The sequence below is a fragment of the Apis mellifera genome, linkage group LG1 (assembly GCF_003254395.2).
Source record: "Apis mellifera strain DH4 linkage group LG1, Amel_HAv3.1, whole genome shotgun sequence".
Taxonomy (NCBI): domain Eukaryota; kingdom Metazoa; phylum Arthropoda; class Insecta; order Hymenoptera; family Apidae; genus Apis; species Apis mellifera.
The window spans coordinates 2,577,498-2,590,511 of NC_037638.1; the positions used below are offsets into that span (position 1 = coordinate 2,577,498).

The 13,014-nt window shown below is 36.9% G+C and overlaps 1 protein-coding gene across 1 annotated transcript; it reads right to left on the minus strand.

Moving 5' to 3' along the window:
• Nucleotides 1–7,220: 7,220 nt before the first annotated feature.
• Nucleotides 7,221–8,489, minus strand: LOC113219103 (probable mitochondrial import inner membrane translocase subunit Tim17 1). The gene is made up of 2 exons (XM_026443787.1): nt 8,397–8,489; nt 7,221–8,190 (listed from the first exon to the last, which is right to left on the minus strand). The coding sequence occupies exons 1-2, from the start codon at nt 8,487–8,489 to the stop codon at nt 7,693–7,695; spliced, it is 591 nt and encodes a 196-aa protein (XP_026299572.1). The 3' UTR covers nt 7,221–7,692.
• Between the last annotated feature and the right edge of the window lie 4,525 nt (nt 8,490–13,014).

Here is a 13,014-nt window from a genome sequence, read left to right on the forward strand (position 1 = left end):
TTCGTAAAAAGAAAAGAAGAAAACTTTATCAAGAAAGAAGAAACCGAAGTACAAGAAAGGTAAGAATTATTCTTCTCGCAACAGATCGTGGCATCATTTTTTAACCATCGAGTCGTTGACATTAATAAAATAATGCAGTCACGGATTTCGGGTCACTCGAATGGGGGGAGGGGAAAAAAAGGGGCGTGAAACTGAGACGCAACCTTATGTTCGCGCTGTGTCGTCACTGTGTCGTGTCTGAAAGGACGCGTGGCAGAGAGAGAGAGAGAGAAGAGAGGAAACGAGACAGGATAATTGTCAGGGGTCCGCAACGATATTTATTACACGTATGGGGGAGGGAGGGAGGAGAAAGGAAAAATCATAATGGCCAACTGGGGTATAAACTGCACCAGCCTCTTTGCGGTTCGTTAAACGATGTTTCGTCAAAGGAGGGGAGGGGAATTGGGCCCTGTTGCTGAAAAAGACGCGCATTGACCTTTCTCTTTTTATTGCGCCTCTCCTCCTTCCTCTTTTCGTTAAATTCTTCTTTTATTTAAGTTTAACGTAATAATGTAAATTTATTGTATGAATCTTCGATAGTTGAGGATTTAATAGAAAAAATTAGTTCGTCAGAATATGATATATATCATGTATGGTTAGGTGTTCACGTAAGATACTTTATTTTATGAAAATCAAATAATAAATTGGCTTCACAAAAGATGATATATAATGAGTTAATGTTAAGAATAAGTTTTTCAATTAATCGAAATTCAAATCTTCCTTCACGCACTAAAAATCCAATATCATTGCACACCAATTATTTACATTCGACATTTTTATATTTTTAAAAATCGATAAAAGAAACATCAAAATAAAAAAAAATCCTCATTATTTCTTTGAACCAGTTCGACATTCCCTTTCACATTATACACAATAAAAGATTCAAATATTCAATCGAATATCGTGCTACATCACATAACCTTTTCGTATCTAAAAAAACAAGAATCCAAAAAAAAAAAAATCCTCAATCGACAATTATTTCTTCGATCCACTTAATCTTTTCTTAATTATTACCTTTCACATTATACGCAATAAAGATCAAAATATTCAATCGAATATCGTGTCACATCAACCTTAAAAAAGCATCTAAAAAAAAAGAATCCTCATTGAAAATTATTTCCTCGATCCATTATACAATTCTTCTGTCTTTTAATTATACAAATATCGACGATTAAGTTAAAAATTTCACATTATACACAAAGATCGAAATATTCAATCAAGTATCGTCCCACAACCTTTTCATCCCCATCGACAATTATTTCTTCGACCCACTTAATCGCCTCTTAATTATTACATTTCACATTATACGCAATAAAGATCGAAATATCGTTCCATATCAAGAAATACTTTTCGTATCTAAAAAAGCATCCCCTCCAAAAAAAATCTCGAAAATTATTTCTTCCATTATACAATTCTTCTGTCTTTTAATTATACAAATATCGACGATTAAGTTGAAAATTTCACATTACACGCAATAAAGATTAAAATATTCGATCGAGTATCGATCTTTTCAAACACCTCCCCCAAAAAAAGAAAAGAAAAGAAAAGAGAAGAAAAAAAAAATCCTCATCAACAATCACTTCCTGCGAGGCGGTTAATCGCCTAATTATAGAAATATCGGCGGGTGGGTGATCGGAGTACGAGATTAAACTCGACTCGAACTTCATTTTTGCGGAGTGGATGGTTGGGGTGGTGTAGTCGGGTTCAGTAGAGTTCTACCGCAAACTAGGCCCCGGACAAAGGAAGATAGAGTGGTTAAGTGTAGCCCTCGGTGGATACTATCAATACTGAAAGGATCGCTTTGATGATGAGGCCGTGTGCCGGGTATTAAAGCTGCCTGATTTGTACGAGACACGGGGCTCGAGAGGGTTCGTCGTGATACCGATCGAATCCGTGCATCATGTGCCGATAAAAACCGACACCCGCTCGCATAAATACACGTTTCACTGGTTTTCAACCAGTTTTCCTCTCCATTTCCTTACGTCGACACTTACGCAAGCAAGAAGAATCGAGATCAATTAAAATCTTCAACAGTTATTAAAATAATTATATATATAGTAGAATATTTATTACTCAGATATCGATTAATTAAAAACCGATATCCGCTCGCATAAATACACGTTTCACTGGTTTTCCTCTCCATTTCCTTACTTCCTTCGGCATTTATTTAAGCAAGAAGAATCGAGATCAATTAAACAATTATATTCAATTATTATATTCAATAGTTATTAAAATAATTATATATATAGTAGAATATTTATTACTCATACACTGGTCTTCAACCAGTTTTCCTCTTCATTTCCTTACGTCGACACTTACTTAAGCAAGAAGAATCGAGATCAATTAAACAATCTTCAACAGTTATTAAAATAATTATATATATAGTAGAATATTTATTATTCATACACTGGTTTTCAACCAGTTTTCCTCTCCATTTCCTTACATTTCGACACTTACTTAAGCAAGAAGAATCGAGATCAATTAAAATCTTCAACAGTTATTAAAATAATTATATATATAGTAGAATATTTATTACTCATACACTGGTTTTCAACCAGTTTTCCTCTCCATTTCCTTATATTTCGACTCTTACTTAAGCAAGAAGAATCGAGATCAATTAAAATCTTCAACAGTTATTAAAATAATTATATATATAGTAGAATATTTATTACTCATACACTGGTTTTCAACCAATTTTCTTCTTCATTTCCTTACGTCGATATTTACTTAAGCAAAAAGAATCGAGATTAGTTAATTAAAATCTTCGACAGTTGTTAAAATAATTATTCGTAGAATATTTATTACTCAGATATCGATTAATCAGGATAAAGATATTCAACGTTATCTAGGTTAGCTTCTCGTTCGTTTCTTTAAATTAACACGTTGCTCGAACAAACAAATAAACGAACAAAAAGACTCGCAATCTCGACCCGAGGGCGATTACAAGGCATTAGCATAACTCGAGTCTCGATTTCGAGAGATCGTTTTGTTGGGAGGCGACGATGCGTGGGTAATTTCTGGACGAGGGTTGCTCGCGACTCGTATACATATGGGAAACGTAGAGACACGGTGCTCGTGTAAACGGTGCGAGCATCGTGGCCACCACGGCATACTGTGCAGTCAATTAGTTTAATAGGCCAACAGTTGTCGTACACTGTTACTTTGACTAGGAGGCGAGCAAGGGTGTACGAAGGGTGCCGATTTATCGATTTACCGAATTATATTCCCTTTTTCTCCACTTTTTCTTTTTTTTTATCCTCAATCGTTGCAACTGCATCGTTAACGCAAACTCGTCGAAGCTCTCTTTCGATGAGTTATGGCAATTACGACAATGATTCGCATAAGAAGAAGAAGTGAAGAAAATTAAATATTTCAATATCGAAATGAGAAATTAGTGAAGGAAAAATTGAAGAAAAAGAAAATAGGATGAAAACATTTACAGTATGGAGAAGGATAGGAGACGTCTTGGAGGCGAGATTTTATTTAAAGGGGAGAAACAGGGAGAGGAAGCGAATCTCGGTTCGAGATTCGTTACGCCCAAAGCGTTACGCATAATGTTACTCGGCGTATCTACCGTAATAAGTGTAATCCGCGCATCCTCGATCCTCTCCACACTAATAGTCGGCGGATAATACAGATTACAACCCCCTTCCCGACGAGACTACCCTCCCCGCACGAAAGCGTACCCGCCTGCCCCTTCCTCCCAATCGAACGTGTTTGCTCGAATACCAGCAATCTGAAACAATCCCGTGGCAATATCACGACATATATATATATAAGGTTATCGCCGTGGTCAGCATTCTTCCGTTTCGATTATTCGCGAATTTTTGCCCCAATACGGGCAAAAAAATTGGGGCGATCAGGGTTTGAAACGGATGATACTCCTTCCTCTTCTTCCTCCTTTCTTTTTTCTGCCCTCTTTTTAGAATTTTATCCCAAAGTCCAGAAGGTGGATATTTTTCTGAGTGAAAGAGAAAAGAAAGAAAGAAAGAGAGAGAGAGAGAGGAAAACGTTTAAAGGGAGGATCAAAAGTTTGTTTACGATCGTTCGAGTGCTGGCCTCCTCTCTCGAGGCTTCGATTGTTCGCAGGGTGGGAAGGGTGTGTTTTGCCACGAAGCAAGGGGTTGCGAAAGGAACAGGGTTTGTTGGCACAGTTAACACTTAACTGGTTAGGGTCGCTTCCCGCCTCTCCTCCTCCTATTACGCACCTCTCCTCTCTTCGAGGATATCCTCTAATTACGCAATTATACACGCGGTTAAATGTAATTGCTAACGGATTGGAATTGGGATCGTTTTATTGGAAACGAGAAAAAGAATCTCAGTTAAAAACGTCGGAGAGGAGAAAATTTGGGGAGGGAATAATTTTGGAGACGGGGGTAGGTATGTTCACCATTTCAAGGTTTTGTTCGTGGCTCGCCTCGTAAAGGTCGATGTATAATAGGTTAGAGGCTACAATGGAACATAAGCATCGGCGGTGAATTATGCGGGGCACGTGTCCGGGCATAGCTATAAAGAGATCGGGCCAGCCTTTTGTTCGATTCATTTTCGACCCGACATGTCTCGAAACGTGTCGGGACGAGACGTAAATGTCTCGATAATAGCTTTATTATGCGCGTATATTTGGATATTTTCGGCCAAATCTGGTATATAAATGTGTCGGGGGAATATTAGGAATATTAGGTCTACGATGATTGTTCCATTTACTTTCCATATATATATTGGCATCAATATTGGATTCATATTTCATAATTCTGAGAGAAAAGATAGTTATTATTAAGATAGATTTATTTTTAAAACTAATTGTATCAAATTGCATAACCATGTTTTGCAAATTGTATTGTATTTTGTTTGTGGTTACGCGCCAAGACAAATATAGGCAAGGAGAGTAAATAGCGAAAGAAGGATAGAGATAGGGTACAAATTTGGGAATCAGCGCCATCTACGGAATACCGTTGAAATACAAATGTAGACAGAGAGAGTGAATCGTTAGAGAAGGACAGGGATAGGATAAAAATATGGAAATCAGCGCCATCTCTAGAGTGCCGCAAATGAAACATAGAAAGAAAGGATAGCGAATAGATAGAAAAAGATGGAGATAGAATGAGAATCGACTGTCGGTACCATCTCGTGAGCGACAGAGGTACTTTTTCGAAAGTAAGATAACGTAGAGTAAGAATTGAACGATAGTGCCATCTCTCGAGAATTGGATAAAAGATATTTTTCAGAAATATCTGAGAGATGGCGTTGACTTCCAAAGTCCAATTTGCGTTTACGTTTAAAAATGTTTTCGAGAGATGGCGCTAATAGTCAATTCCTATGTTCATGCTAGTTTCATTTGCGGCACTCTGAAGATGGCGCTGATTCCCTAATTTTTATTCTATCTCTGTCCTTCTTTTATCATATCACTCTCCTTGTCTATAACCGTTTCGCAAAATTTACGCGCTCGAGAGAGGTAATTTTTAATCCATGAATATTTCAACTAATTTATAAATTCATAGATCTGGAATTGGAGATCTATGAATACAATCCAATACAATGCATAAAAATATCCACGGAAGATAAAGAAAAAACGTGACGCAAATTTTACACATGACAATTGCAACTTTGCCGATTGTTATGAGAAAATTTTACAAGTAATGAATAAAAAAATCGCAACGAAATTCAAAAACTTTCTAAACATATAAAAAAAAAAAATATCGAAATATTCTGTTCATTCTATGCTCATTTATTCAGTCGATAATTGTACAAAGATTCCGACGATAACTCAAAGGATAAAAAAGGATATTAACCGTAAATTAGTAACTGTCTGCTGTATCTCCAAGCTGAATACTTATCCATCAAAGGTGACCTACCTATGTTTGATCACTCGCACGAATTTGTACACAAAACAAATCGAAGATTCGTTTCATCGATCGATATACGATATTTCCACAACATAGAAAATCCTTTTCTCATCTTCTCACTGTAAAAAAAACACTCCCTTCTTCTCACTACCTTATTCGCATTCGATTAACAAGAACACGACCATGGGATTCCCAGATAGGCCACGATCTAATCCAATTGCGAATTATCCACGGTTCAATTGAGGCTAGCTTTCACGCGCGTGCGTCCCGTTCGGTCGAGCACGTAACAACAATAACGAACTCGAATTCTCATATTGTCGTCATTCAACGCTTCATTCACGTTTAAATACCCTGCCACGAGAGAGAGAGAGAAATATATATATCCCTCGTTGAGGGATCAAGGACCCCTCTCGAGACGCGTGAAAAATCGTTTAGAAGCACACAGCCAATGGCCTCCTCGACTCTCGCGGAACGAAACACGGGTGTTTCGAGTGGGTTCGAAAAAAAGGCTGGCTACCGTGTAAAGGGAAAAAGAGAGGGAGATGCCCCCCCCCTCTCCCTATTCAGGCGAAATCTTTCTCTCGGTGAATACTGTATACACGTACTGTATATGTGTGTGCTGACTCAATCGAGAAAGGGTTGGAAGGATCGGCTGAGCCTACGTTAATCCACGGCTTACACGGGCTCGAGTGTAAATATTGATTCCAATCTGGTGTCGACGACAATGGAGGCTGGAAGAGGCACTGTTCCGGACCGTCCTGCACGGTCCGAGCGCGAGCCGCTGTCAAAACAGTCATTACCACCTTGCAACGAACGATCCTCTTCCGGCTTATCTCTGTCCGGATCTCTGTGTCCATCGATGAAGAGAGAGAGAGAGAGAGATAAATGATTGGAGTATGAAAAGGGGCTTGAGTTGCGGTTTTCTCGAGAGAGTAATTACAATTTCAACTTACTCGTGTAGTTTTAATGATAATATTTAGATCGGTAAATTTTATAGATTCGATTACTTTATAATATAATAAATTTTGTCTCGATTTTTTTTTTGTTTGTTTTCATAGTTATTTATTTAAAAGTTGTAATAATAATAGCTTCTACTATAATCTACGTTACGAAAAGTGCGCAATTCTCTCAATGGTTTCTTTTTTTTTTTCTTTTTATACACTATAAAAAATCTAGTTTACACTTCGTACAAAAATGGAGGATAATATCGAACGAATATGATATAAGTGTATCTTTAAAAAAAAAAACCTTTTAAAACTCGAGCAAGATTTCAATATCCACAAATACAAAAAAGGAGTTTGAGTATTATACATGCATTCTTTTCTTTTTTTCGTTTCTTTCTAAAATTAAATTACCCCTACGAAAACTCAACTCCCTCATTTTATATATATATATATATCGATAAGTATTGTAATAAAATTTCTTCGTATCAAAACTTAAATCGAATCAATTCCCTTCCCCTCTTCGTTTCCCATCACCGACGATAAAAAATTTACGTTACAAAGATACAATTTTCACAAAAATACAATTTCTTCGTATCAAAACTTCGTGTCGATTACTCTTCCTCTTACTCGCACGATTCACACCGACGTGTGATAAAAATTTACAAAGATTATTCATTACATTTGAAAAAGTAGACAAATACAATTTTCGTACGTATCAAAATGCGACTATAAATGCCGACATTGTTATTACGTGTATCCTCGCGGTACCATAGATAACGGTGAAGAGATATACCGCTCGAGAAAGGAGATAGAAAGAGAGAGAGAGAAAGAGAGAGAGAGAGAGAAGAGAGTTAAAAAAAATCGAGTCATCTACCCTTGCTAATCCTATCAACCTCCATACCGTTCCCATTAACCTGCCTCGTCACAGTCACACTCTCCGTACTTACGGGGGCGCCGGTGAAACCTAATCTCGCCCTGGGCGGAAGTCCGTGAAATTCCGGAAGGTTCTCCATCTCGTACATCTGCATATGGTGAGCGAACGCGTCCGCGTGCAGCCTGGTCGCCATTATCCCGAATCCTTCGACGAGCGCCAAGAAGATTCCGCCGACGGTGGCGCTGCCTATCATAGACGGGATTCCAGTTCTGGCTGCCAGCACGCCACCGGTGAGAGCGCCACTCAGTATCGAGTTCCATGGGTCCTCTTTCGAGCGGAAATGTATCAGGGTGCACTCGATCGCCGAGAACAAGCAGCCCCAAATTGCGAAATTGCCGGATATTTGCGGCACCCGGTTTTTCACCGTCATTATACCGCCGTAGAATCTTCGTTGGAAGCCGGATGGCGCGTTCCGAAATCCTATGATACTCTATACGATGAAGAAGATTTCGATTTTCAGAATTGATAATTTTGAATATTTACATTTAATTAATCGAATATTTATTTTTGATAATGTAAGGGAGAGAAGTTTTCATTTCATTGAGAAAATTATATAATGATAACTGTTCCGTTCGATCTTTTTGCATAAATAAAAAAAATTGGAGCGGAGAAGAAGATTCGACGAGAGGAATTTACTTGGAAAAGTGTGCCGCAAATGGCGCCCATGGTGAAGGCACCACCGCAATCGTCCATTATCCTCCAGGGGCACGGTTCGCGATTGTATTCCATATTTTCGTATCACGAGTCCTCCTTCTCCACGTATCGTGCAAACATAATCCAGTCAAAACTATTGTCGGTTGTATTTCTACACAAATTTATCGCTCATGATTTGATACAATATAATTATGGTCCTCTATAAGTAGTCCTCTTGTAATTGTCGTACTTGTAAAAACTTGTATATCGATGCAAAAATATTTTACTCTTCAATTACCGTGAAATTGTCAATACTTTGAATCTATTGATGAATAATTACATTTCCTATCGAAATATGTTACGATTCGTGCATACGTTCACCTTTTACGAAAACGCCTCTTTCAAATATGAACATTTAAATACACGCATCAATATCATAAAATTAACCCCTTTTCAGGATCAAAATTTCTTTTACTTCTTTTACAAATTTGTTTAAAAGAGAAAATAATTCGCAAATCCAAATAAAAGGACCAAAGAAAAGTCATTCCAACCCGTCTGGAAAACATGTTGGATATATATTTTCGCGCAACACTTGTTCGACGTTGGGGTAAGCGGACGAGTTTCGGGACGAGGCGCAGCGGGGAATAAATAGTACGTGAGCATCCTAAGTGAATAATAAACATCTCGGTGGGGTTAGATGTTCCGCGTTTAAGGTGGCCATATTGGTCCCCTAGCCTCCGGCCTCGCTTCTTATTTATCCGGGTGGCGTGAGCCACCGTGCCCGGCCCCCTCCTCGAGCGCGAGTGATTATTCGGCTATTATACGATGATTACCCAATGGGTACGTGGGTGTAACACGAGAAATAAAGTGTGCAGTTTCGTGTCGCCGAGCCGGGATCCGGTGACAGGTCGAATATAAAACCGAGTTGTTACCGCGTATTTAACGCCACGTCGAAACACATGTTCGTACATCTGCACTATCGTATTCTCTCCACCTTATCGATTCCCCTTTTGCGAATAATTCTATCTTACCTCGCTCGGTGTTTTACTCATTTTGCAATACTTATTTATTTTTAGGGATGAGATCTTCGTAATCGAATATACGAATTTAAAAGAATTATAAGAAAGATTTGTTTTTAGAATTAAATTTTTGGAAGAGTTATTTAAAAAGAAGAAGAAGAAGAAGGGAAGAAGAGAGATTTGAAATTTCTCGATATAAAAAAATGGAAAATTTTTCTTATACACAATTTTACGAAATGAAAAATGTCTGGAAGAGAGAGAGAGAGAGAGAGGCGTTGTACGTGTGTGCACACCAGGCTTTCCGCTACTCTTTTTCAAATTGAATCTCACGAGCCGACGTGGTTTATGGCATGCAAATTGGGTTCGACCACCTCTGCCACCCTTTCCGGCAAATCCTAATCCAATCCGCTTCTACGTAAAGTCTGCCTGCCCTGCACTTTTGTACGAAACACCAACCTGAAGCGCATAAGCATCTTACAACCTTCATATGACAATTGTGTTCCCACCAATTTCTAAACTTGCTAAATTTCATTTTTACACCTGCTCTCTCCTCTCATCTCTTCATACATATATTTTTTATTCTAAAGCGTTAAACGCCTTCATACATATTCGATACAAAAAGGAGACAAGTATTTAAAATTATTTTTATATCTAATTGATTCCTCGCAATTCTTCTTCTAACTTCACCAATTCTGGATAAATAATTCCAATTTATTAAAAAATCACTCACTATCCTCTCAGTTCAATCAGCTAAATCTACCACAAATTTTAATCTCTCTCTCTATATATATATGTATATACATCTATCCACGTAATATTTCAATCTCGTATTCTATTACAAAGAATATTATGCGTGGTTTGGCTCAACCCTGCGATACGTCCGTTTACATGTACATATTTAACGTTGCACGTCGCACAAGGACCCCTTTCACTTTCCATTATGGAGAACGATTAACAAAACAGAGGGGAGGGGAGGGGGGGATCCCCTTTTGTTGTCAAGTTCGGCCACGGAGGCGACCACCGCCGCGCGCCACGCGACAGCTGCTCGATAATATCGATGTCCTTCGATCTCGATATCGGCATCTCCACCGCAAATTATTATTCCTTATTGTCATATGTCGCTTTCCTTTGTCCAACTCCTTGTATTGTACGCGTACATTTCGCAATCGTTAATCTTCCCTTCCCCCTTCGCCAGTTATATTATTACGTTACTTTCTTCCAACTTTAAATTAACTTGTAATCACGTTACACAAGTTTACTCCACGGTTTATTTTTCCTCGCAGACTTGAAAAAACCTCCGATTAAATATTTTACATTAATGCATTGCTTAAATGGATATATATCTTTAAGGTGTGTGCACAGGAAGGAATTGCCTTTCAACATTCCATTATAAATATATATATATATATATATCAAATACGTATACGAGATTAAATTGATGGTAAAAAATAATAAATAAGATTTTTTAATTAATGAATTAAGATGGAGAGTCGAATAGGAAATAATAATTAAGGCAATGGATAAGGTGGAAGCGTTTAAATGAATATATATCTTTAAGGCACAGGGGAAGGAATTTTCTTTCAACATTCCATTATATATATATAACAAATACATATACGAGACGGGAAAAAATAATAAATAAGATTTTTCAATTAACGAATTAGGATGAAGAATCGAATAGGAAATAATAATTAAGGCAATGGATAAGATGAAAGCGGATGAAAGCGATTTAAATGGATATATCTTTAAGGCATATGCACAGGGGAAGGGATTGCCTTTCAACATTCCATTATATATATATAATAAATACGAGATATGAAAATAAATTGATAAAAAAATAATAAATAAATAACAGATTTTTCAATCGGTGAATTAACGAATTAGCGTAAGATGGAGAATCGAATAGGAAATAATAATTAAGGCAATGGATAAGCGTTTAAATGGATATATATCTTTAAGGCATGTGCATAGGAATTGCCTTTCAATATTCCATAATATATAACAAATATGTATACGAGATACGAGAATAAATTGATAAAAAAATAATAAATAACAGATTTTTCAATCTGTTGGCGAATTAACGAATTAAGCGTAGGATGGAGAATCGAATAGGAGATAATAATTAAGGCATTGGATATAATGGAAGCATTTAAATGGATATATATAATATATATCTTTAAGGCATGTGCATAAGGGAAGGGATTGCTTTTCAACATTCCATAATATATATATAATAAATACGAGAATAAATTGATGGTAAAAAGTAATAAATAAAATTTTTCAATTGGCTAATCAACGAATTAGTTTAGGATGGAGAATTGAATGTGGAAGCATTTAAATAGATATATATAGATATATATAATATATATCTTTAAAGTATGTGCACAGGGGAAGGAATTACTTTTCAACATTCCATAATATATATATAACAAATACGAGAATAAATTGATGGTAAAAAGTAATAAATAAGATTTTTCAATCGGCGAATTAAGGAATTAGCGTAGGATGGAGAATCGAATAGGAGATAATAATTAAGGCAATGGAGGTTCGATAAGGTGGAAGCGTGATTTATACAGCGTGCGCGGGACAACGGAGCCACCCCATTTCCAACTTAACCAACCGCTTAAGCACCTCGCGCGAGCGGCAAAAGGGTTTCATCCCCGAAAGTACCGGACGTACCGCTGATAGATTACACAAATGCTCTTTGCGGGAACAACATGCGGGGAGGGTTGCCACCATCAACGGCGGATCCCATCGACGGCGGTTACCCTGAAATATTCATTCGAAACTTCGCTCACGTCGGCGACATTTGGACGTTAACCATGACGGTGGACGGCAGGCTTTGATCTCGTATTCCTGATTATCGATCACGGATGGAAGGAGCCTCGATTTTTTTCCCTCCCCCTCCCTTTCCCTTCAGCTGATCGCTGATCGTTGATCAACCGCTCTAATGGCCGATCAAAATGAATATGGGACTATCTATTCATAAACGAATGCATGAATTTTTTTTTTTAAACAGAGATCGAGTATTTAATAATCGAGGAAAAGGTGTCTATTGTAAATTTAAAATAAAATGGGGGTGAATTTTGTATCAAGATTGAGAGTGAGCAAGATCTTCGATCGTTTTCGTAAAAGTGTAAATTATTTAACACATTGATGACAGGTGATAAGATCGAAAAGTGTAATATTTTGTTGAAAATCGAATAAATTTATTCGAAGATACAACCAAAATTTAAAAATATGTCGTGAAAGGAAATCAACTTTTATCGATAAAATATTATTTTCATACTTTTGGTATAACAACATATAAGTTTCTGTGTTATATTCAACAGATTGATCTTCTGATTTTTGACTGCCTCTTTCTCATTGCTAAATAAAAGATCTTCAAAAAATTTTTAAAATATTGATAACGGTTTCTTATTGATTTAATGTAAAGATACATTCATAATATTTTGTTTATAGCAACCATTGTTTGTTTTATTTAGCAATAGTTAACATTTTTTATAAGATATCGCATGAAGAATGCAATGTGTTAATAAAAAAAACCTTTCTTACAACAATCCTGTATCGATGAACCAATTTAATATACAAATATTCCTTTT

What these genes read in the sequence shown, in the direction of transcription:
- LOC113219103 (XM_026443787.1), bottom strand. Translation starts at nt 8,489, where the DNA reads ATGGAATACAATCGCGAACCGTGCCCCTGGAGGATAATGGACGATTGC. An exon ending in TTTGCGGCACACTTTTCCAA is followed by an intron (nt 8,191 to 8,396) that starts GTAAATTCCTCT and finishes TTCATCGTATAG; the next exon opens with AGTATCATAGGATTTCGGAA.